Source organism: Nomia melanderi, chromosome 13 (assembly GCF_051020985.1).
Source record: "Nomia melanderi isolate GNS246 chromosome 13, iyNomMela1, whole genome shotgun sequence".
Taxonomy (NCBI): Eukaryota; Metazoa; Arthropoda; class Insecta; order Hymenoptera; family Halictidae; genus Nomia; species Nomia melanderi.
The window spans coordinates 13,055,185-13,083,091 of record NC_135011.1 but is presented as its reverse complement, the minus strand read 5'-3'; the positions used below and the strand labels follow the sequence as shown (position 1 = coordinate 13,083,091).

At 32.8% G+C, this 27,907-nt stretch overlaps 1 protein-coding gene across 4 annotated transcripts in view; it reads left to right on the top strand.

Moving 5' to 3' along the window:
- LOC116425649 (tetraspanin-11) overlaps positions 1 to 27,907 on the top strand; it is a 51,049-nt gene that overhangs the window by 15,760 nt on the left and 7,382 nt on the right. For 3 of the 4 annotated variants that reach the window (XM_076373297.1, XM_076373298.1, XM_076373296.1), the window contains 3 exons: positions 17,153 to 17,365; positions 19,738 to 19,923; positions 21,318 to 21,455. In XM_076373297.1, the coding sequence (XP_076229412.1) occupies positions 17,153 to 17,365; positions 19,738 to 19,923; positions 21,318 to 21,455 (537 nt within the window). The remainder of the gene's footprint in view (positions 1 to 17,152; positions 17,366 to 19,737; positions 19,924 to 21,317; positions 21,456 to 27,907) is intronic. The other variant, XM_031973651.2, reaches the window with a different exon arrangement.

The window sequence follows — 27,907 nt, the reverse complement described above, 5'->3', positions numbered from 1 at the left end:
GAAATACTACATATTACGGTAAGAGGTATTTGACTGTAACGTGACCTTGAAACAAACCTACAAAGGTCATGTCATAATTTTTAAATAGAACCCTATACTTTCTATTTCATATTTTTGAAGTTGACATTCAGACGCTTCCAAACCATAGGAATCAAATTATCGCATAAGTCGTTCTTAAGATATTAGTATCCAAATTTGTCAATTCGTCCGTAGTGATTTGTTCATATCACTGATGCTTTTCAAAATAATTCGGTGTTCTTGATTCGGTCCTCATACATTTTTATTTAAACAAAACCTATTTTTATCTCGGAAACTATCAAGTTTCATCCCAGTTTTTACATGTTTACTGGTTTTTTTTCTTAGTTTTTTACTTCCTTTTGTTTTTATAGTGTTTTTTCTCTGCGATACGAAGCATCCGAGAACCTGACCGCGGCAGAATGCTCATGTAATTAATATTAATTAACTTATATAACATACAATAAATTACATTACATAATATATGTATAATATACAATAATACATTATAAATAATGTATAATTATTTACTCTACGGATTTGAAAATAGTGTTAGATGTATTAAAAAATTCCCGCGGTCAAGTGTAGACTGCAATAGAGGTTCAGTATCGCCATGTTCGATTTTTTAATATGTTGCCAATTGATGTATAAACTGTTTTGCAGTTCAAAAGTTGCTTTTTACTTCGAGAATACACTGTTATTTATTATTAAATATTGTAGGGATTATTTTTAGAAAAATGTCACACGGTGCCGTGGTAAAGAGGTAACAACTTCACACGACATAGTTCTAACAATTTTAAGAGCAAAGACAACTCTCATTCTGGACGGCTTCGCGCAATTGCTAACATTGATCTTCAATCTCTTTTGGACGGAAACCCATCTCAGACACAAAAAGAACTTGCACTACAACTTAACACTAAAACTCCCGAGCAGTCGAATTGACTTTTAAAATTCTGCTATAGAAACTTCAAGAGTGCATCTATTGTGACTTTAATTAATTTAAAATTCAGTTTAGGTACTGCTAAATCATTTTTTTAATAATTCCTCAGAGAAATATCTGTTACCTCTTTAATAATTGCATAAAGAAGAAATGAGGAATGGGTCATTTTAACATGACACAAATTACAGTTTCTAATTGATTACATTCTATGGTCAAGATCCAAAAGGAAGAAAACTGGGTGCCACATTAATTAACAGAATTGTATTATACTTGGCGTTTCGACATTTGCCTTACCTTCTTAATAAAACATATAAGAAAAAGTTTTCTGTAACCAACTGTTACAAAAGACGAGAAATGGATCCTTTTTTATAATCAGAAGCGAGAAAAATCATAGGTTAACTTTGTACAAACAGTCGCAACTATTACGAAACACAGCATCTAAAGGCATAAGGTGTTTCACACAGTATCTTCTGAGATACCAAAGAAGTACTGCATTACAAATTTCTTAGACCAAGTCAAATGGTACTATTTTAATGGTACAAACAACTATTACATCATTTGAATGAAACGCTCATTGAAAAGTGCCCAACTTATTCCACAGAAAGATCGAAAAGTCATACTTCATGAAAACACAAGGCTTCAAGTTGCTGCTCGAATAAAATAAGCAATTTTTGATTTTGGGTGAGAAGTCGTAATTCCCACATCCAGCTTATTCTACTGATATTATCTCAACGGATTTCCATCTTTTCCGGTTCCCTCAGTAGGGAATTTTGAAATCCTGCTTCCGAAATAGGAAGAAAGTAAAAAAGTGGATAATGTAATATATTACTTCAAAAGATATAGACAGAAAGATATAAGACATTTTATCCATGAGGGATTAATTGCTTGCTTGAGAGATGACGAAAAGTTGTAGATTTAAGAAAAAGTCATAGGCGATTTGTTGGCTAATCTCTGGAACAACAAATTTTATGTCAGTATATTTCTTCATACCGAAAGATAAAAAAATGTAAACGATTATCCCTGGAAATATCTAGAAAATCATGAAACATTCGATTGATGATAAGAGGATGGCAATGCTTGTAACCTCATTTGATTGCAACTTTAATGTTTCGTTTCCTATTACTAATAGTTTATTCGTATATTAATCACTTAGAAACTTATATTGAGTATTATTTACAACCGTTGTGCCTCAATAATTACTAATTAATTTGTTAAAAGTTATTAAAAAATCACACAAACATAAAAATCCATAAACATAAAGATCAAAGGAACCAATAAATCTTCATTCTAGAAATATTAAAAGTTATAGCAATCTGTTGCAAATATAATAAAGTGATTAAGTAAAGAAGAATATCTTACGATGTACGCAAAAACAAATATCTATGTTCATTATAGAGCATATGTTTGTTCTGTGCATGGAATGCATGATTCTTTTGAAATTCCTGAAGAAATTCCAGATACCAGAGTGGGAATTTCAGTATGTTCGAAAGAGATTCTTCCGGTGTTTGATTCGTATAAATTAATGATTTTGGCGATCACATAAAAAATTATATTCAATATCGTTTTCAAAAATGTCAGAGGGCAAATTATTGTTTGAGACCAGCTTAAGTCATTCACTGTCCATGGACATTTTAAATAATTTACCATACATACCTCATATTCGCAGTAAAGAATTAGAATTAGGAGTTCACCTAACATGTTTACGTTACAATTATATATTTGATGAAATAGCAACTTGTTGTCAAACGCCAGACAAACAGCAAGCACCTATTGTAGTTGTTGTTAATAAGTAATCATTCGACGCTACTTACTCACACAACAGAAAGTACAAAAGTCTTTTACACGTTAGCAGAAGATAGAGTTATTCTTCTATTAGATAGAACGTATCTTTTTAATTAAAAAAGTTTTAATTTCCATTTCCAACGTTTCGAGTACTCAGGACACAGCCGACGTAATTTAATAAAAGTTTAATCATATTAAACGAATTATTAAAAAGTGATGTGTAAAATCAATTTCAAAGAGGTGTTTTCCTTGTTGGCCGTGAGTTTTTAAATTTCATTTCGAGAGAAGGATTTATAGCAAACATGTCAACGTTTCCAAAGCGAGCGCAGGAAAATTCTCACTGTACAACGAGCAAATAAGTCACGACTTGTCACAAAACCGATATATTACCCCAAATATATATGATCAATAAAAGAACTCCAGTACTTCGATGCTACCACTTAGAATACCACACCGCCAACGTTATTTGATGATACTAACATTGCATGTACTTTATTGAATGCTACTTTTAAACCCATAATCACATCTGAATCTGACCGACTTATTGTAAATAGAATGCTAGAATATTCGAACAGATCTAATTACCTACCTGAATTAGTACATGAAGAAAACTTAAATGCACGAAAGTCTCGATATATATTCATCGAAGTCATGACACTAAATTTCTTCCCAAAGTTAAATGATCACTTATATACTTCTGGGACTTATCAACTGACAAAGAAAGGTATCGAATCCAGAAATGCAAAAAGTTATGAAACTTTGTGTGTAAGTAGAGTAAGTCAAGACATTACTATTTTTAAGATAATCCACGGGAAAGAAAAATTTGGATTTTCTTCAACGGGTGGTTTTATCCCTCCAAGGTTTCATAATGTTTTGAATTTTCCATCGCTAAAGCACCATTGGCATTAGAGTACAGTAAATATCAAATTCAAATAGACTCGTTCAATAGTTTTCTACTGAAAACTCAGTTACACTTTCATTACTCAAATACTGTGAAGTATTTTGCTTATGTGCTGGTGAACGAATTGTGGGATGTTGGTCACATGTAGGAAACATCCTAAGGTATTCTGGATACGCTGGAAAAAAATCATTTATCCGTTTGTCTGCATCACATTTAAATAACCATCTCACGCATGTTTCATCATGCGAAGAATACGAGAGTAACGACTAACAACAGATTAACGCCTAACTGGCGGTAAGATTATACTATTTACTGCATGATTTATTATAATATTTGACACTTTTAAGATGAAGAGTTATTGGTTTCGTTGATCACTTCGAATATAGACGCTGTATCGTGAAAGAATTCCACATTTTTATGTTTGAATGATTTTTTAAAAACTTTTAGGACTTATGAAACAACTAATAGGTAGAAACCTTGATAAATAACAATGAAATATGAATATATGAGTGATTAAGATACGAATAAATTATTAGAAATTGGAAACAACACAGCAAAATTGCAATTAAATGAATTACAAGTATTGTCATGCGATCTTTGGTCGCATTTTTCATGACTTTCTCGACATTTCTGAGAATAATGGAGTATACTAGTATTGTAGCGCCGAATAATATAAGAGTATATATTGAACAATAATATAGTATAAGAAGAAAAATGTTATATTTGAGAAATAAGTGTAATAGCATTAAATTCGCATTTACATAGGAGGGACTACCAAGTGCAACTTAGTTCACATTCAATATCATTAAATGTGTCCCAAGGTACAAAACGAATTGTTTACAAACAGTTTGCATAGGGTTAAGTCAATAATGTGGGAGAAAGAGAATTTTATTTGAAACAGTATAATTATTTCATCACAGCTCACAACAAAACACTAACTAAATTAAACAACGCACACACTATTTATATACTCAGATGCTCTTGTCTCACTCACACACTTTCTCGAACATTCTTTCATCACCATGCATTAACTTCACATATATTTGAAATATTCTAGATTCTTAAAAAAAAGAACATTATTAACATATGGAGAAAATCAATATAATCTAGAATATTCCTACACTTTGAACATTCATTCAAAACGCGCTCACACACACAGTCGCGTCATTCATCTATTGCACACACATTCATCACTCAAATACATCCATTCCCACAATAATGACTAATACGAATCTATCAACAGCTCTAGAATGTGTTCAACAGTGTAGCTTGCTATTAATAATCTTTAAGAATTTTGCAAAACCCTTCCAACTAAGAGTGCTTTTCAGACTTTTTAAATTGAGAAAATAATATTTGTTATGATGCTTGTCAAATTCGTCTCAGTATCGCCCTAAAGATGGATGTAAAAAAATTGTAAGTTTACCTGTAAAAAACTGAAGGTGACCTTGATAACTCTGAAAGAAAGGATTGACAAAACATTTGGTAGAATCATCTTAAAACGCTCCTCGAACCATGTTATTTTAGCTAAAAAAATTCTGATCAAACCGCTAGCAGCAGAATAATCTAAGCTGATCACGTTTCGTGGTCCACTCTGTATATTGTGTTCATTTTGTAAAGTGGGAAATTAATTTGCTGTCAATTTCATGTTAATACTTAACCAGGGCGGCTAAAATGTCAGCATGGTCGAACTGTAGGTCGAATTTGTAAAATTAAGTGTTTGCAGTCGGTCAAGTAACTCTCGCCCGACCATCTACGGTAGGTACTGTACATATGTAGTTACTGACGTAACCTAATATACTGGCGTTGAAACGAAATTCTCACACAGACCACAGTCAGTGTAAAAAGTATTCGTATAATGACTAACTTTGACAGAAATATTGCAGTGTTCTAACGATGTTTCGTTTATTAGCAAAATTTTTACAAACAAAAAATATATCATAAGTATTTAAATATTTCATGATGTCCCCAGAATAATTAAAGAAAAAAGTTCATCTGGTATTTATAACATTTGGTGAAATGTTAATTACGGTGATGGCCACTTTTTCACTAAAATCCGTGCCGTTCTATGACTCATTCCTATACTTTCAATACAATACAGAGATGGTATAGAATAGTATACAATAGAAAGAAAGAAGACAGACGTACAGCAAAAGGATGTACTTAAGAAAAGTAAACAAAAGGACAATTTCATTTTCAGTCATTTTCCCTTTATTGTTATGAATGTAACACCACTGGATTGTTGGGATTCTTTCGATTAAAATAAGCCCAACCACGACACAAATCGAAGGAGTTTTATTATGAATTTAAAGTAAATGACAAAATTAAAACTCTTGCGTGATTACTCTAAATTAAATTGTACTCGATTATAGTCAGTTATTTCATTTCCAGTAAACTAAATTTTTTTTTTTATTAAAACGTTTCGAAGGTTTGTATTTTTAAGAACTATAAGAAGTATACTATAGTTTTCGTTGAGAAATACGCATTCGTATAATGAAACACGATGTTTATAACCTATGAACCAAGGAATTATTGCAAACATTAAGGTACAGTTTAGATACAAACTAGTTGGAAAGTTTTTACATTTTCCCGATGGATTTCATGAATTTTGTAAACAGTACAATATAAAGGACTGTAGAAATACAGGGTGAAAATTATAAAGCGTTACAGTCGAGTATCTCCAAAAGTATTGATTGTACGCAAAAATCTTTCAGACGAGAGTTGTTCAATACCGAGGGGGACATCATTTGGTGGAACTTTTATTTTTCTTGGTGGATACTCCAAGGTGAGGCAAAGGTTAACTTTCCTTTCTTTAAATGGAATGATACGTTTTTTTATCCACCATCAAATAGTGCGTTTTAAGGCGAATTCAACGACCTATGACTCAAGGTCATTCAAGGTCAAACTTGCAGGGAAATGCCATTCGTGCTAAGATATCCTTGCTGAACGATAGTACTTAAATAAGTGGTGAAAATGGAAATGTATCAAGATTATTTTGATGTGTTTATGGTACTGGAGAATGCAGGAAAAATTACAGAATGGCCGCCCCGTTCGCCGTATTTAACACCAATCGACTACTTTCTATGGGGCACATTAAAAACTGCGTAATATCCATTAAGCCTACGACGAGTGAAAACATGAAAGTCAGAATACGCGAAGCTTGTGCTAAGATAAATGTTGAAATGTTGAGCAAACTTAGAGAATCATTAAGAAGAAGAATTGTTAAGTGTATTGAAGTAAGAGGTAACCATTTTGAACACATACTGAAGTACAAATAAAACGATCACACCTTTTATTCATTTCCCTATAAGTTTGACCTTGAATGACCTTGAGCCATAGGTCGTTGAATTCGTCTTAAAACGCACTATTTGATGGTGGATAAAAAAACGTATCATTCCATTTAAAAAAAAAAAGTTGACCTTCACCTCACCTTGGAGTATCCACCAGGAAAAATAAAAATTCCACCACATGATGTCCCCCTCAGTATTGAACAACTCTCGTCTAAAACATTTTTGCGTATAATCAATATTTTCGGAAATATTCGACTGTAAAGCTTTATAATTTCCAACCTGTATATTATATTCATGTTAGCAGGCTATTACAGAAGAAAATGCAAACATTCTTGGAAACGTTTATCACAAAATGAAAATGTGATGCTACCGAAAGAATCAGAATTGAGTATTTCGAAATCATCTGCAATTACAGAAATGATGCAGAATCATACCGATACATCAATCAATGAAAAAAGAGTTGAAGATTGGTATAAAACTTGTAAAATTGAAGAAAGAATGGTACCTGCTAAAAAAGTAGGCAAAGAAGAGGTAAATGAAGAGAAAACGGAGGAAACAGAAGAAAAAGGAAATGAGGAATCGGTGGAAAAAGAAGAAGCATTATTTCAGTTGTCAGATGAGGACATAGAGAAAGCACTCAATCTTATTGTTAACTGGAGAAAACAATTTCATCTTACCGTGCAAAACCACGAGAAAGTTTTGAAAGATCTGTTTGATCAACAGCGAAAATAAATCTATGTTTGTTCCCAAGATTATTTTGTATAGATATAAAATATTTTTTATAAGAAATTTTTATTTAGGAAAATTTGTTTAAAAGTTTGTTTTAATGAAAATCAAATAATTGACTATAATCGTGTAAAGTTTAATTTGGAGCAATTATGCAGCTGGTTTAATTTTACTATTTACACTTTAAAATCATTATAAAATTCCTTCTATTTGTGTTCTGTTTGGAGTCATTTTAATCAGAAAAATCTCAACAATCTACTAGTGTTACAGTTGTAAAAATAAGGTGAAAATGATTTAAACTGAAATTGTCTTCATCGCGTGTTTATTTTTTTCAGTCGCGGCGTACCTCTGAAATGTCGAGTTTCGTCTGTCGCTGCTCGGCGTGCTGCGCCTATTTCGTGTGCGCTCGTTATTGACTTCGTCGAGGCGTGCTCGAGTCAATTTTTAAAAAAAGAACGGTAACCTACCCGTGAGAATTTCAATGCTGGTTCCGAAGTTTTGTGAAATTTAAACTTGCATCATTGTAATATTCATAAAACGATGAAAATATATGTATAATACGTATTCGTACAGCTACTGTTTGGAAAAGATGAATAATACTGATTTAATTTAAACGACAGAATATCACTAACAAAGTTACATATTGTAATATTTAGTGGTATTCCCAGTCAATCTTATTATAACTGGAAATCGTTATTATTCCATTTTTTTAAGAGTCTTTTCCAAATAAGTTCGTAATAAAATTCATATATTGAAACTGTAGAGGTGTTTTTACAAGTATTTTCGGGCCTCATTTAAGTGATTTAGGGCATTATCTTATATCAAGATGAAATTGAAGACAGAATTTTAGTTTGCCTCCAAAGCCAGTATTCAAATTTATCAAAATTATAAAAAATTCCAGCACATGGTTAGCCTTAATATAAATATTTTTAATTATCTTCTAACTGAATTTTGTTAAGTTTGAATCTGCATTAAAAATAATAAAAACGGTATCTCTTAGCGAATATCTAAAAGAGAGGGGTTTATATTCAATTATGGTAAAATCAAATATTTTCAAAATATCCAATAGTCAAATGAAATCCTGTTAAAACATGGGGAATTATCTTTTATTCTTCAAATTATTGTCGTCCATTCTTTTCACACTCCTTCTAAGAACCACTTGGAAGAGGATAACCATAGCTCTTTTAAGGGATGTAATAGCGCCGATGACCTTTCTGCAGTTTTCTAGTTAATCCTCTCGCTATAATAGACAAGATATCTCGGTTCCACGATGTCGCAGAAACGATACTATGGACGAGATATCTCATCACCATGATCTCGTCGTATAATGCTACGGATGAGATATCCCGCGTACCTTTATTAATAATATAAAGTGTTTTATTAGAAAATCTAACATACGTAATCAATTTTTAAAACATGGCATCGTTGGTGGAAGGTGCTTAAAGATAATAAATGTAAAATACTCCATATTTTACACAATTAGAGTTTTTATTGGTTATTTTGTATGGAATGCTTGAAAGCATGGTGAAATGCATAACGCGACGAAACAATTTTTATAAAAATATCTGATTTCCTTCCGTCGACCATTGTTTTTGCAAAATATACGTTCTTTTGTTGGATGAGACTTTTTCCAGTGGATTGTATTTTTGTATAATAGATCTTCTACACCGGTTACAATTATCCCTCTTGCAGTACTCGTATAATATTGGTGCTCTAATATAAAAGTAATGTTGATAGGCGAGCTGTTTGACGCAGTGGAAATATTTTGCGATTCACCTATGGAGTTTACAGTTCTTGTCATCCATCAGACTTTAATTATGTAAAATGTGGAGTATTTTATATTTATCACTTTTAAGCATCTTCTACCAACGGTGCCATGTCATAAAAATCGATTACATAAGTCAGATTTTCAAATAAAACATGTCATATCAATAAAGGTACACGAGATATCTTATCCATAGCATCGTACCTATTACATCATGATGACGAGATTATTCGTTCATTGCAGCGAAAGGGTTAATGGTTAATGGTTAATTAAATCACAGTTGAAACGGAACAATTTACATATCACCTTCGAACAAAATCTCGTCTGCGAAGACATTCTCGGACTTTACAAATTTCTGGCAGTGATATTCGAGTCAAAATTTATCCATGGGTTTACAAAGCAACAGCTTCAGTTTCTTTCGGTTGTTCTATTTCAAAAGTTAAATTACGTTCAGACAGTTTCCTTGGGAAGAGGGTACGGGCCTGAACCTCAACAATATTTTTGCATATGAATGGTAATATGCATGATTAACCTTCTTGCTAACAGCACCGACTATAGGCGGCATCCACATAAAAGTATTCGTTTCTTTGTATTGTTACATCATAAAGTAGAGGGAAATATTCATTTGTTACCATGGAAATACTAGTAAAGTAGAAAGTATTAGAATAATTCAGGAGTACAATATCAGATAATTTTTTGCAAGTTTAAATCATTTTGAAGACTGGCATGAAAAACTTATTCACGGAGAAGTATGCAGTAAAGAAGCGGTTAAGGAAACAAAGCTTATGTTATTCTCTCAGAATTTTAAATTGAAGTAACCACGAGGAACGCTTGTTGAAGAATCTAACTCCTATAAGTACAAGTTTGTTTAGGTGGAAGAGCCAAGCAATCTGTCCTCTCCGTTTTGGAGGAACGAAAATATTAATATAAATTATACTATAGTTTTACAGATGCACAGGAAAATATTGTAACAACTATTTCTATTCTTGGGGTGATTTCACGCAAAAAACTCGAAATTGCGTAAAAAAAACTTGACTAATACCTGTTTTAGGGTTCCCAACAAACCTGCAAAGTTTAACAAAAATCGAAGTTTTCAAGTCACCAAAGTTCGTATATCAATGATTGATTCATCCATATATGAAATTTAATAAATGACTACAATTACTACTATTGGTATCTTATGTAACGAAGGATAAAATCATATCGTTTCTTTATATTTTTATGTGTACTGTGAAACTGATAAGAGATATTATCTATATTTTTCATGAAACATCTGTTACTGTAAGATTTTTTTCTAGTTTTTTTTTCTAGTTTTTTTCTAGTTTTTTTTTTTTTTTTTTTTGATTGATGTAGAAGATGTTGACATATTGTTGCATCAACAATAAAATTTAAAGATATTGGACATATGTATGTAGCTTGAACACTTATATTATTCTCGATCGCTGCACGTATAAGTACGGAAAGGATTAAGTTTACAATTAAATAAACTTAATTACAGTTAGTAACATTACATTTTCACTTTTATATTTTTTTTTATTAAAAACTGTTCTACCGGGTGAGTCATTTAAAAATGGAGATTGAAATATTTTGAGAGGTATTAGTTATATGAAAAAATGTTCCAGACAAACCCTAAATGCTTATTATGGGTGCATTAATCGGTATAATCAGCATTGTTATAAGTAGGCTCTTAAAAGTCATTTGAAGGTCAGGTTCCTTTTCTTTAAATGGAATTCTTTCATTGTTAAGGCAGCAGGCAATCCAACTCGTAATAAACTATTCATACTGCAAAACCAATAATTTAGGAGATATATTATTAAAGTTTGACGATGTGATGCTCGTCCAGAGACAAATTCATATGTAGCATTCCACGTATTTGACATTCGATTTTATAGGAGAAGTAGTACTCTACAACATCTTAAAATACCTCTAGAACTGATGGTTATCTGGCACAAGAAGTTTATTACTTTCTTATTGAGAATGATGAACTGAAAGGACTGATGTCTTAAAAATTGTAGTGTCTGATTAAAAAAAAAATACTTGACCTTCAAATCTTCTTTATACGGTTACTTGCAAAAATAACAGTTAGATTAATTAATGAGCTCCTAAAAACCATTCAAGTTTTATGTGAAACATTTTGTTATATAACTAATAATTTCCGAAATATTTTAGCTTCTAGTCTTAAATGACACACTCGGTATAAAGAAACTCCAGAAGTCACGTAATACACGGTCATCTAGTGGTCTAAGGAATGTATGTGATGTTGAAGTGTATCTTCGCACGATGGATCCCATGACTGAAACGTCCAAATTGCTGTTCTTATAAATTTGGGTAATTATTTATTTCAAGAGCCACCACGCCAAAGACCTTGACATAGAGGGAAATAGGGTAAAATTGAGTGCTCTTTTTTTAATCGCGATAACAAAGTGTCTGGAGTAATAAACGCATAAAACCGTTTTTGAAAGCCTCAAATAGACTTTGGCTATAAGAAAATAAAAGATTTGAGTAATAAAAATATTTAGTTATATAGTGGTTACTATATTATAGATAGTGAAAGAGTGGATCTTGAGTAATCGAGAACTAGGAATAAATATACATATTTAATAAAATATGGAAACAACACGGACAGCACGTAAAAAATACAACTCAATGCTACGGAGGCCAACACATGACTCTTGCTTCCGCAACTCTCTTACAGACATTCTCTCCCCCACAAGCATTCTTCTCACTCGCACTCATCATAAACACTCGGATACACCCCTAGAAAGCTGGCCCTGTAATCTTGGGTCCCCGACGTTGTGCAGGCCACTTTCCCTCAACCGTTTTACAGCCAATTCATTCACACTCATTCTTACATTCACTCTTCTTAAAAATACCTTAACCTACGCTAAATATTCTAGATACTACAGTTATGAAAGAAAATACGATTTTCTAAAGGTATTGGAATATTCGTTTCGCCAAAGTGGTAGTGCAAAACGGAACACTCATGTAAAATCATATAAAAATACAAAATCTTTATTTTTACTAAATCAAAATTGTTAACGGAATATATTTAATTTGTAGCTGATATAAATAAACTAGTAATATGTAGGAAATAATAATAGTTTATGCGAAATAATACACACACTTTATTAAGGAGTTTGATTATAGTTACTCGCGCGACAACTCGAATTCAATCTTTAACACACGACTCGTCAAAATACACAATGCACAATGCCCCGAAATTCATGGGCATCCCCCCTTTTTTCAATCGCATACTTCCCTCTCACTTGCACACCTTCCAGAACATTTTTTCGTCACCATGCATTAACTTAATGTTTATTTGGAATATTCCAGATTCATTAAAATGAATATCATTAGCTACGAGAAGTCTATAATTTTAAAAATCAATATATTCTAGAATATTCCAAACAACATGAACATTCACGCGCACATGCCGAACATAATCGCCGATCATCTATTCCCACAAACATATATTTTCATGAACAAAAATCAGAAATAAATGTGTCATCTTTTCCTGCAATGGTGTAATCTAATTAGTCAGTTTTTATCTCATCTTCGATTCGAATTTACTGTACATCAATACGATTACACGTAATCAATTAAAACAAAGCACATAGTAAGGGACTCGTCTTGTCCGTGTGTTAGAGCGTTCCGTTTCGGCCCGCACATCTTAATTTAGAAAAACATTTAAAATTTACAGTTTGGCATGGGATACAGAAATATGTAACTTAAGTGTGAAAAATACAGCTTAAGGAACGTAGACTCCAGTACCGTAGTTATCTTGTTCAATTTTTTAATCGAAAGGTAAAAACAATTGCTTCAAACATTTATGTAACGTTAAAACTTTTTCACTGAATATCTTTCCAATGCTATTAATCGAAAAATCAGGTATGCATTGCTTTGTAGTCGATCTCAAACTATATTGAGGACTTATTAGAACCATAATATGTGATATCAACTCGATACAAGTTCTTTATTTGTGAAAAACATTAGTGTTACGTTTTACCTGATTCCCCTACTCATATACTTTTGTAATAAATTTTTCATTTTAATTCAACTTTGGTAAAGTTACTAAACAGTTACATCCATATCGATTTGAATGATGTTTGGATATGTTGTACAAATCAACATTTTGAACAACTTTTTCCTATAACTTTTAAGTTGCGGTCTAACTTAATATTCGGGATATTTACTAAAAACTATTAGTAATGCTATAATGAATTCTATGTCCGTGATAAATAAATATTTCTATCCAACTGTATCACGGCGCGGCGACTGTAATATAAAATGTAAACAAACTCAGACTCGTCCGTCCATCATCCGTCTCATCCGTCACGATTCGTCCACCGTGCTACTTGTTGACAATTAGATAATAGAGGGAAATTCATAATTTCCAAAAATCCTATACTCTCACAAAGGACATTTAATTTTAAATTGAAAAAAATAATTTTGAAAAATATTAAACTCGTTTGAGTTTTATAATAAAAAACATCGGATTCAAACTGAAGAATTTTTAACAATCATAAGATAAAAACGTGGGCGGGAGAAAAGTGTAGCACCTGCATCACACACCGAAAAATCTCATACCAATCTCTATTATTAATAGAAGTTCAAATGCTTCAAAATTTTGAATTTTTGTCAAAGAATGATATACTTTTTGTTTAAACTTTTTTTCCGTATCTCTTACCGTTTTCAAGATAATCCGCGGGAAAGAAAAATTTGCATTTTTTTCAGCGGGTGGTTTTACCCCTTCAAAGCGAATTTCCAAAAAAAATTGTAATGTCTTGACTTACTCTATTTACACACAAAATTTCATAATTTTTTAAATTTCTGGGTTCGATACCTTTCCTTGTGAGTGAAACTCGTGTCTGTGTATATGTATGAAACAATGTACGAAACTACCGCGATTGACTGGAACTATTAAAGCTTTTTCAGTGTATGTCTAATGAGCATTATCCTATAAAAGTACACTCACAGTGTCGCGTGTTCGATTAGTGTATGTAACAGAGTTTTTCAATCTTTTCATTCTCGTGGCACATTTTCCAAAGAAAAAAAATTTCGCGGCACACCTACGTAATCATAGGAGAATAAATTTCTAAATTAAATCAATAGAATAAAAAATAATATTAACAATTTCTGATGATATTGCACGTATATTCGGACAGTGACGTTAACCCTTACACTCTAGAGGTGATTTTCAGATTTGATAAAGTAAAATTATAAAGTTTGATGTTTAACATTGGACTTTGTATAGCGCATTACGATGTGAAATATCAAAGTGAAATATTTTTGTCCCTTAATTTATAGATTAAATTAGTTACATTAGCCGCAACAAACATCGTCTATATTTAATCAAAGAGTGTTGAATATTTCTAGCAAAAAACTTTTGGGTGCAAAGGATTAAAAAAAATGGAAGCTAATTTTTTTCTAAATTTCGCGACAAACTTGGAAAATTTTGCAACACACCCTTTGAGAAATACTGGTGTAGAGTGCGTCTCTCACGTCTTAGCCGTTTACTCACAACCTATAAGTGAACAGGGGCAAGAGGAAACGTCCACTCGCAGTGTTCGGACCGGTAGCTATGGTAACAGTGACGGTTCAATTTGAGTACGTCCTCGTTATTGGCAAAGTCGCACAACGAAAAACACAAACGAAACTGAATGCAATGAAGTAAAATGTAAAGAACATTAACATCAGATTTCATTTCGGCGCGGCGACAGCTCTTTAGATTTGCTACTATGTTTCTTAAAAGGACCGAGGTAGAGCGTGCGACCGATTGACAGAGTGTCACTTGTGTTGTGACGGTGTTGGCGGTCCCGGGTGCATAACCCAGGCTGGACCGACCAAACCCTGGTGGGGATAAGCTACCTCAATATGGAAGATAGTGAGTAAAACCCTTCTTCTAGCGGTTCAACCAGTAAACCGGTCAATATAACTGGTACCTCAGGAACCGGTGCCTAGAGGGAGCCTTGCGAGGGGCGCGGGGGAGGGGGGGGGGGGGTAGTGGTTGCAAGCCTGAATGCTGAGCTAAGGGATTCCTCGAGGATCTTGCCGCGTGAACAGCGTCCCACCTGCTCCGGTGTTAGTCCAATCTGCGCTCACGGGGGCCTTCTGGAGTAGGCCTTCATGACAGGAACTCGGAAATAAAACTAAGAGACTTCCTGCGCACTTCTAGCTTGTGGATAGTCGGCCAAGACGTGAGAGGCGTACTAAATGCTCGTTTTGACAAATTGCATTCTAGAACCGTAAATGTTTGAGGCGATAGGTTATAACCTTCTTCCAGTTCGATCACTTAAACCCGTGTTCCTTTTGAATGCCATCTCTTAAGCAATACACGATATATGAAACCCGAGAAGACTACGGCTGAAGATCGATGGCCGTATGGTTATGCTTGTGGTTTTGTCACAGATACGTCCATGTATATAGACATCAATGTAGTAGTAGTGGGGCTTTTAAGCGATTATCTTAGAAATTAGACGTAAAGCGGCCTGTTAAATTACCGAAAGAAGGTAGAAGTTCGAAAAGATTAGGAGAGAGGGAGTGGACGTTTCGTCCAGTGTCTATCAGTGGACTCGTCAGTAAGGCGTTCTGGTAGATCCCTGTCTTAGACGCTGGAACGAGTGTTAGAAGTTTACGGATGTCTTATACACAAATTGCATAAGGACTGAGTAAGAGCGAGAAAGGCGCGCTAGTCCTCTATTGGTGGAGTGCTGGAAGCTACCGCCACAGCTGAAAGTAATATTTTTTTACAGCAAAGTGTTGTTCAGAATGTGCCTTTTTACAGCATATAAGAATTTTACAAAAATCGATAAATTGGTCCACACACTACAATATTACTTTCACAAATATTATATTTACAAATACCGTAAAGAAGCTTCTACTCTGTTGACCTCCGAGCCACATGCGATGCCCCTTTTATTGTCCCTTTTCCACTATTGACCTAATTGTGCCTATTTACTTGTGGCATGAAGATAAAGAGGGAGAGATAGTTCAAAGTGCTGTATGCACCCTCATATCTCTTTACTTCTCCATTGCACCACAAATGGACATGATGTGTGTCTCTGTTAAGAATTGAGAAACAGAGACGAATCGCATGTGGTTCGCGAACTGGTAATTGTCTAGGTCTAATATAGAGAACTATGAGAAGTCTTCGATTAAATTGTTAGGAAAAATTATTTACAATCGTGTTCCTAAGAATATGTGTGAAGATCAAGGTCATCAGCATGGTGCCTCTAAAAGTAAATATTTACTTTTATGTTTTCGGAAAGATATACCACACCGTAGGAAACCTGTTTCAGCAAGTCATGCGTTAGATTGCTCATTAAAGAGTTTGAAAGAAATATATATTAGAAAAATTTGTAAGTAACATCTTGTCAAAAATATTACATAAAACTCTATCAAAGAATAGATTCTGATTCAGAAATTGCAAAGAAAATTTTTAGACGCGAAAGCCCTATCTTGTCGTGCTTAACACTTTGACTGGTAAGTAAACACTCATCAAAACTCATATGCAGTTGAAACAGTTTTCTTAATAAAACAGGAACTAAAAATCAAGATGCTTCGAAACGATTGCTCCACTATTTCTCTTACATTTCACACATCCATTAAAAATTTTCGTAAATTCATTAAAAATTTAATGACGATTAAAAAATGAATTGCCACTAAACTATCATTTTGTCCTGCACTGCGATGTTTCTAATTAATGAAAAGTTACTTTAATAAAAGTTGTCGGATAGTTGGCCGGGTGTACGGTGTTGATAATAGGAGCGTGGTTGCTGCTGGAGCCAAGCAAGGGACATCTGCTAAATCTTTTCGTACCTAACGCTACGCCACACGAGACTATCAACTTAATAGCTGACAGTCTGCTGGGTCTCGGTTTTACGGTGCTCACAGTTGGAATCTTCGGATGTCGTGCCGCATTGTACGAAAATCAATGTATTTTAGCTACTGTAAGTCATTGATACATATTACAAATGTCGTATATTTACAATCAGTAGAAAAGGTATAACGAAGTTGTAAAGTTCTCTGCATGATCGTTGAATCGTCGTTATACAAATTTCAAACATAAAGATCTTGAAATACATTCATTAGAACGTGTAAAATACAATCAGAATTCCCCTAATACAATTGACTTTCCATAAAGTTTTTTATCAAACTCTCTTTGTTTGTGTCCATTAAAAAGAAATTAATGCTGTCTAAAAATACAGTTCCTGATTTTGGTAACGTATGTGTAACCAAGACAGACTTTTATTTTAAAAAATTTCAATCAATAGCAGTTCACTTCAATCACGTTCATATTGTGAGTGAGCAATTGCCTATATCCTTCAGAGGATATGAGTTCTAACTTAACTTAGAAAGTTACGATTTGTTTGTGGCTTCCATGGCCAGGAATATTGTGGTAAGTGTTCAAAGTTTCCAGGTGTAAGCCGTTTTGAAACTTTAAACACTTTACAAAACTCATTTATAAAAATAATACGACTAACCACACGTTTCTTAAAACAGGTGTGTACGTGTTTACCAACAGAACACATTCTCAGTAAATCCTCCGATTTAATTTTAGCATAAATTACTATGAGGTAGAAGACAATATCAGACATGACTTTTTTAATTAGATTAATATAATAAAAACAGTAGACCTATTAGGCCTGATACACACTGTCGATTCGATCTCAATCTGCTCAAAATATTTTCTATGTCTATTGTTATATATCCTTATCTAGGAACGAAGATAAAGCGAGATTAAAACAACATCGGTCCAAGATTTATACTATAAATACATGCAATATAAACAATTGAATAATATTTGGTTGAATCGAAAGCGGATCAAGACCTAACCGATAATATACAGGGTGTCCCGTAACTTGTGGTACAAGCAAACAGAAGATTCTACGTGAAAAACTGAATCGAAAATGTGGAACAAATTTTTTACATATGACGCTTTGTTTTCGAGAAAATCGACTTTGAATATTCGTCGGGAACGCATGCACTTGATCTAGTTTCAGCTCGACGGATTTTACTGTGATTCACCTTCATTCATGTTCGTAAACGTTCTCAATGTATACACCGAATGGATCGATGATCAAGACCGCGATTTTAATATTACTCACTTTTCAATAATTCGTCTAATTTATAAACTATTGGAAATGATATCCACATTGTTGCAAATACAACTGTACTCTTTTTATTACATGCACTGAACGTTATCTAATGAATCGTTATGCAATTTGAAATGCTCAAACGGTATAATAGTTTTTTATTTTAATTGTGCAACGTTCGTTATGTTATCTTAACATGATCCACAAATAAAAATTTAAAGGTGATAAGTCCAGAGATCGTAGCGGCCAAAGTGTTCGGCCATCACGACCAATCAAGTAGTGATAATTTTCTTTTAAACAGCGTCTTACTTCTCGACTATATTCACTGTATTTCGGAAATTAAAAGCTCTGTTCCATAAACATAAAAAGAAAGTAGAACAGATACAAGAGATATCATTATGTTGATAATGTTTGTAAATATTACAGAAGCACAGAAATACTCTCGTACTCAGGAAAGTAAGATAGAAATATGTAACGGTAAAGATCCGTAGAGCTGAAACTGAATCAAGTGCACGGGTACTTGAAAATCTTCAAACTTGTTTTTCTTGAAAACAAAGCTTCATATGGAAAAATTTTATTCTATATGTCAATTCAGTATTTCTCATAAACTCACTTCCCGCTCGATTGCACCACTAGTTACGGTACACCCTGTATACCGGGCCCTACACGTCGGTAGAAAGAAGTTATCTAAAAGGAATGTAGATCTGATTGGTCAAAGTAGAATTAATAGGCGCGAATGTGGTATCCGTCAGTACAGTTACTAATCAATCAATTCTATACACAAAAGACATAGCGAAAAACCTCTCTTGTTTCTGTGTCGTTCCAGGTGCCAACTCTCCATCAACGCGTAGTACATTTTACTCGAGACTAGTATAAAATCGTATGACCTACTAAAATGACGTGCTAATAAATGTCATCAGCTCTTAACACTAAAACTCCTGTACCCGTTAAAATGACAGATTTTAGTTTTCTTATTTTGCAAGTATTGATGTTTTAAAAGTACTAAATATTAAAAATATTTTTAAAATAGTTTCACTTAAATACTATAACGAATACATGAAGAAATTGAACAAAATGTAGTGTTACAATATTTACGAGGATTACACGTGAACCCTAATAAATGGTCGGTAGTTCTAGTGTTAAAAGATCAATTTTGCGGCTTCGTTACATTTTCCTTAATCATGAATTACAGATCTACAGTAACTAATATATTTACATTCATTTAGTACATGAGCATGCTCGTAGCTCTAATCGTCACAGAACTGGTTACTGCCACGGTCGGCGGAGTGATGACCTTTCAAATACTTTCTGGATTAGAAGGAAGATTAATTAGCAAATTGGCTGACGAATATGGTCATGAACCAACCAGCGATATACCTTTCAGCCATAGTCTCGACTTCGCACAATATAAGGTATTACTGTATCTAATAATAATAATTGATTATTTAACCTAAGAGCATGTTTACTACACTCTAACTATTTTATGCATGTTCTTCATCTAGTTCCATAATCTGTATATTAAAAGGTATCGATATTCTAAAGTAGTGCAGCCGATAATGAGATGAGCAGAGTTTTGCTTAAATTAATCAAGTTCCCTTTCAGTTTAAACAGATTTTTGCAGAGTAGTAACACATATACTGCTGTTCTTAAGAAGATTTGAAACAGAAATCACTACAAATAAGCTTGACAAGTGAAAGAGTGGTTGATATTCTTAAAGTTGTGTCAATTTTGTTTAGATACCTTTAGACATAACTAGTTCCCCTTCTTCTTATGCTTAATGATCTTAAAATATATAGTACGCTTAACACCTTAATTTCTGGGTACCTAAAAGTGGAATTTCGTATATCGAACACTTAGAAATAACATTTTTGTATACTATACTAGGAAGATAATATCCAAAGAAGAAGAGAGACTTCCATTTCCCTTCTTACGACTCGTTTTGCATATGACATTGCCATGAGTATTTATCACGTAAACAATTAAAAATTCATGATGATTATATAGACAACGATGAACGATGAATGATGTATCCTGTACGCGAAGAAAGTTGTCCTCTTACTCAGTATTCACCACTCACTTACAGTCAGTCTACTCACTGTCTTTCCATTCTCTCTCAATTCTTTTATATAACAAAATAATTTATCTTTATTTTTCCCTCCCGTAGTCATACTTTACTTGTATTTCTATAAAATTATAATTAATGTAAATATTTTTATTGAGAAGATTTATTGTATTTTCATAACGACTATGCCAAAATATTCAAGTATAAAATCGTAGTAGGGCGATTAATTTCAAAATTTTGAAATACACACTATTACCCCATAAATAATATGGTCTTTTATATTTCTTTTACTTTTAAAAATAAAAATAAACAAAACTGTTTTCAATTTAAAATATATTCGCCTTCATTATATGTAAATTGTTTATCTACATATTATAACTACTTTAAAAAAAAGTTTTGTTTATCCTTATATTTAAGAATACAAGAAATATAATTATTTATGACATGGCACGATTCTTACCCTAGACCTTTAATGTGTTCATTTTATCATCAAGGATCTCTACTGATTATTAGAACTAACAACGTAAGATAACTACGTTAGTGCCCGGTTATCTTCTATTGTACATATGTAAAATTTGTCATTAGTGTTTAAAACAGGTCTCTACAAATTGTCCATATTGCAGTCAGATATGTAAGAAACATGGAAAAGTAGTTTTGCAAATTTTATTTCGCGCATAAATGGTACCTGCTGCATTTTGAAAGCTGCTCATCCATACATGTTACGATGGTCTGAATTGCATATAGGTGATTCCGTTGCAGTTTAATTGCTGTGGAATACATGGGTATGGAGATTACAATGGTACGGCTTGGTGGAGAGACGCGCAAATTTCAGGAAATAGGAGGCAGGTCCCTCTCACGTGCTGCGTTTTAAAGAATACCGAGGTACGCTTTCGGGCAATCTTTTAGAACTTTTAAATATCCTACATTCTTAGACTTTTATAAAGATAATAATTCTGAGCGTATTTTATAGATATATGAACGTTTAAATGGTCTTATTTCTGTAATTCCGTGTCAGAGAAGTGACTTTTGAAATCGTTCAAAACAGTAACTATCGGATGTATCAATTGAAAACTTTATTTACTTTCATTATTGTATATGTTAAAAGTATACGAGACTTTTTTTATAAAAATATTTATTTTATCCAAGGTCATAGCAGTTTTGCAGAAGCGCATCACGACAATCATACCAGGAAGCAAAAAAAGTAAAAGCATTTCAGTCAAAAGTGGCGACGTCTAAAAGAAAAATTATCGGCTCCGCAAAAAAAGGTTTGGCAAATATTTACTTTAACGGACACCGTGCCGATGACTTTGACTTTCATGTATGTTATTAAATATATGATTTCAAATAACTTATTTTAAAAACTTATTTGACGTTTTCTTATGATTTTTGGAATATTCATTAAAAAAGTTTTGATATTTGTGTGGGTTAAATATACAGTCATGTAACTGGTGGTATAACCGTACGAGAGCTGAAAATTTAGAATAAAATTGTTTCATATGAGGCTTTATTTTCGAGAAAATTTACTTCGAATATTCGCCGGGTATGCGAATTAATGGATCTCACTGTAGATCATTGTCTCGATTGAAGTTTATGTTGATAAAGACTGCCAACGTCACGAATATAGTTACTATACTTGACAGTTAAAAATACTTTAAATAATAAAATTATTATTACAAAACTTGTTGAAAATGTTATTCATTCTATCGAATACATATTTCTGCCCTTCGAATTAAAAAACGCTCTAACGCATTTTGTTGTATTAATGTATGAAACGCTATAATAAATAGAGTCTGCGCCGATTCTCCTTACCCCTATGCAATTGTAGTTTGTTGGTAGTCGACGAAAGCTTAAAAAGCTTACTTAGAATATTAACACGTTGTTGACCGATCACGAGTTAAGTCGCGTTTTCATACCCTAACGTTGTTGACCAGTCACAAGTTAACTTGTGTTTGCAGTTATATTAGCTGTTTCAATTTTTGAAACGCAGGGCGATATAGAACATTGCAAAAGCAAAACATACAAAGTTATATACAAGATATGCCGAAAGATTCATTTCAATTCATTATTTATAAATAAAGTATGTTAAAGGTTATTTAGATTGTTTCAATTTCATACTTGATTACAGAATAATAACCGGCGACATGGGATTGTTTTTGTGTAAAATTGCCGGTCAACAATATGTTAAGGATAGTAGGATAGTAAGTAAGGTAAATATTTTAATAATTCTGGAAGTCTTTATCAGCATAAACTTGAATCAAGAAAATAATCTACAGAGAAATCCAATATAGATACATGGCCAAGTGCATGTGTACCCAGCGAATATTCAAAGTCGACTTTTTAAAAACAAAGCCGTATATGAAAAAATTGTATTGTATATTTTCGACTTATATTTGTTGTATCACCAGTTACATGACACCCGATATAATGTCGCATAGTTTTGTCGCGTGAGATTGCCAAATTTTACATGAATTTTATATTTGTAGTAATATTTATAGATTACATTCTTATTCTATTAATGCTGAAGTTTCCTTTCACGATAAAAAATTCAATAAGAACACTGTTATTGTTACAAATATTCAAGAATTGAGTATATATGCATAACCGTGATATTTAGTCATTCTTTTTACAATCGATCTTAGTTTCAGAAATATACAACATTTGGTATTACATTTACAGTTAATACAAGAACAAAGTGATAGTGGAACCGATTTTCATAAAATTGATAAATATTCTAGAAATCGATGTTTTGAACAACTTTTCGCTGTGACAAAAGGTTGTTCTGTTTTAATTTTCAAGACAATAAAAAAATGTTCAGTATCACTATATTGAATTCTACAGTACAGTAATGTAAAAAATATTGTAATTAATGGAACTAAATAACGTTGGGAAATGATTGCTTCCACGATTTAAAAAATTTAGTAATTTAAATAGTGTTTATGTTGAACTTTGTCAGTAAATAAAATTAACACCCCACTGTACCGGCAATATAATTTCCGACAACCTGGACCGTTTATGGTCGGACCTGAATTTTCATTGTTGTGATTACTGTACAAATCTGAAAAAATTTTAAGATAGTTATTATAGTTTTTAATTTAATATACAAATGACACTGTAGGTAAATTTTTGTATCATTTGACAATAAAAATTAAAAATCAAAATAAAGTCATGGAAAACTAAGATTTTGCTTAAAGGTGTATAACATTGTAATAAACAAATATTTAAAAAAAATATTGTACGATTTTACTTACACGACTAATACCTTTCGAAAAAATCTGAAGAGATTTGCCAACTCTTAAAACAATATAATTATTTTCAGACTTCAATTTATGAGATTGTCGAGTTAATTATACCTATTAGTGAAAAATAAAGTAAGACATTATTCTGGGAAATAATACTAAAAATTGTAAATGATATATAAAAAGAAATTACAAAAAAAATCACAACATATACATATTAAACGAAACAATTTGTTCAGTAGTATATGCGATACTTATACACTGCTGTGAATTGAATAATTACTTACAGAACACTAACGCAAACGGCAATATGGCCATTCACTAACTAAATTCTTATCAATATTGTTTCGACCATATGTTGTCGTAAAAATAAGTAAAAAATCCCCAGTACAACAATTTGTTATTTATACGGAAATGTTTGAATGTATCATTAATGTTACACCATGCAGAAAATGTGATATATATCTAAACCATTACCAGTTTGTATACAGTGTTACTATTACTGCTACTAACATTAGTGTTACATGAATGTTACATCTATCGTAACAGGAAATGGTCTAATGAAGCGAGAAAAAGAATGGTTAAATGTATCAAACAAACTTTCAAAAATTTCAAACATCCGAACGTGCATTATATTTTGGTAATCAAATAATATTTAATTGCATAAATCATATAAGAAAACACTTCAACCGAATAAAATTATAATATTTTCTACTTCCATATGTACTGTACCATATACGAAGCTGTCACAAATTTTGCAAAAAAGTAAAATAAAATAACTAAAAGAAAAAAGGAATACTTATCTGTTGCTGTCAGTAGTTATAATGACACTACGTATTGCATTTAGAAATACGACACATTACACTAGAAGGAGCTCTATATTTCCATTTTTTCACTAGAAGACAGCTCATAGAATATAATGACAACAATCTAGTTACTTACATACTTATATTCCAAATGAGAATTAGTCATATAAGAATTAAAGAAACATAAATTACTCTATTCTATCAGAACTTAGGATAATAGTAGCGCAAGTAGCGTATCCCATTTATCTTCATAAGATTGCAAATGTTGGTAGAAATGCATATTTTGAACAAAATCGTCCTCACATTTTCTGCGGGTAATTTCCTCCTCAGAAATGTCTGCAGAATCCTATTCTGTGTAGCATACTCGTACCAACTTACCAACTCACTTTTCGTAAAAATGTAACAAAAGTGCGTACAAAGTATTCACATCTGCCCATTGTCTAAATTTGATCATCATTTACAAGTATTAAATGACACGAAATATTCAAACTTTTTATAGTTAAATATTCAGGAAAATCTCCTGTATTTTTCACGGCAAATTTAACTTCCTAACGTTTTTAATTTTTTCGTATATCTTAATGCCTGTTTCTTTCCAAGAATCGAAAAACCCATACTTTTCGAAAACTAAGGATGATCTAGCAAATTGGTTTTCAGATCTGTATTTAAAACAAGGGTCTCTATAAGAATCATCTAGTGTCTATTGCAAATAAAAAATCGAGTTGAACAGCGCAATCAACAAAATACCGAAACTTTTTTAATGAATAGGTCAAGAACTATAAGCAATCGTCAATTAAATTATTAGAAATAGTTACTCAGAATCGTGTCCTTAACAATATATGCGAAGGTCAAAGTCATTAAAGTAAATAATTACCAAAGTAGTTTTAGTGTTTAAGCTGCAAAGCTAACTCTAATTCAATAATCTAGGTTAGGAGTGTCGAAGTTGGAGCTCGCGAACCACCAAGGCTCTTTCCCTTCACGATCGGGTCGGCGAGAGTTACGCTCCCCCATACTTACTTTTCCCTTCTCACTTAGTTATGCATGACGTAATTGCAAGCAGGCTAGGCACCTTCACAAATATAAATGTATAAAAGTCTCCAATTTGTATGATATATTATTTACATAGAGCTGTTCAACCCTCTTTTTCCAAAGTTATCAAGGTTACCTTCAATTTTTTACAAGTAAACCTACGATTTTCTTTGACCCATCTTTTAGGAGACACTGAGACGAATTCAACAAGCATCATAACAAATATTTTTTTCTGAATCTAACAAGATTGAAAAAACTCACAGTTGAAAGAGTTTTGCAAGATTATTAAGGATTATTAAAGAGGAATAGCAAGCCACGCTCTTGTACACTTTCTAGAGCTGTTGATAGATTAGTATTAATCATTATTGACTTGATCCCTCGCGTACTGTTTGTAAACATTTCGTTCTGTACCTTGCGACACATTTAATAATATATTGAACGTGAAGTGTTAGTAGTGTTTCGTAATGTGCGTGTACTGAAAGTGACCTTGATAACTCTAAAAAATAGGATTGCCAACAAATTTGATATAATCAAAAAGCTCATCGTAAAGCTCTTCTTGAACCACATTATTTTAGCTAACATAATTTCTCTGAAAGTTTCTCTGTAAATCATCCTGGATAGTAGATAGGGTAACAGATAATCGAAAGTCACTACATTGGGGGAAGACAGTTTGTCACCTGTGTCGTGGATTCCACAAAACTTGTCGAATGTTCTCGACGTGAACACCGTACCTCTATCGTTAATTATCTTCATTGAGATCCAGAAAAAATAAATCAGACTCAGAAGTACTTATGCTACAAGTCATAACATAACCTACAAACTTGTAAATGAACATTCTTAGTCATTATCCAGCGTAACATCTTATCAGGAAATCGTCTATATAGCTTATCGTTTTTTAAGACGCACTTCTCAACAATCTGCTCTGCTTTTCAAAACAGTCGATTCGCGTGTCCCATTCTTGAATTTACCTTGTATCCGATTTTAAACGTAAATTCTTGAATTTTTAACCACTATCTACCAATTTGAGACTATAAATCTTTCTTTTTGAACGTATTCTGTAACACGTTGCCGTACGCGATGGCCCTAAATTATAAGCCAAACAAACAAATCCTACTTAGGTCGAATTTGTCAAGATGGGTTGTGTTAGTTTTTCTTGAACTCATCTGAATGCGTAGTCTATTCTTTGTACCATGACCACAGTATCCCCTTACGTTATAACTTCGACAATGATTTAATAAATTATGCGTAAACTTTAACATTCCGAAAATAACTAGCGCTTCATAGGTAAAACAGATTTCATTTTTCGTACCCCAGGCTTAACTCGTCCACTAATTTCTTGTTCCAGGCATTCAATTTTCGCTTATTTTTGTTACGTGTAGATAATAATTATCTTTGCTATGACCTAATAGCTCTCAATTTTTACATGTTACGTGCGATCTACAGTCTTTTCCAAAATGCTCTACATTATTACAATTATAGCAAACCGTTCATAGGCGTTTATATCCCAAATTCATGTTAAATGTTTCGACAGTATTCATCTATATAGCTTATCTGCGCGTAATGTAGACGCTGTGTAATTGGTAGACTTTAATTGCTACATACTATATTAGCAGTTAATATAAGTATGTGTAAATGTAGTAGTGATTAAAAACCGAATAATTCGATTATGATCGTTAGAACCCAGTACTATACGCCTCTCAAGTTGGCTCCATCGACCAACAAACTAAAAATGCACAGGGGCAAGGGAACTCTTCCACTCACCAAGCTCGGACCGCTTTGGCTTTTCATGCCTGCGGATTATTGGTGAACGGCAATAACAAACGACAGAAGCAAGGCAGAATACAACGGAGTGAGACGAAATTATAGAGAATTTTCCTTTGTTATTACCGCGCGTCAACAATGACCATGCGTCGAAAACCGAGGCGCCCCGAGCTTCGTGAGTGGAAGAGTTCCCTTTCCTCTGTCCACTTTTAGCGTAGTGGTCGATAGAGCTAATGTGAGATGTGAATAGTATGTAGGTAAGAAAGAGGTAATTCAGTAAAGTAATGGAAGAGAAGTGACTCACTAGTCTATACTTACAATAGACGGTAGTGTACAAACGGTTATGTAAATAAATAATATTAATAGCCATAATAACAACAAAAACGGCGACGGCGACGATAACGACGATGACAGCACTGTGCAGTAATTATTCGGAGGAATGAACATCTCATCGATTTTGATGTCCTTGAAATATATTTTTGGAGGCATGATTTTAAACAACTTC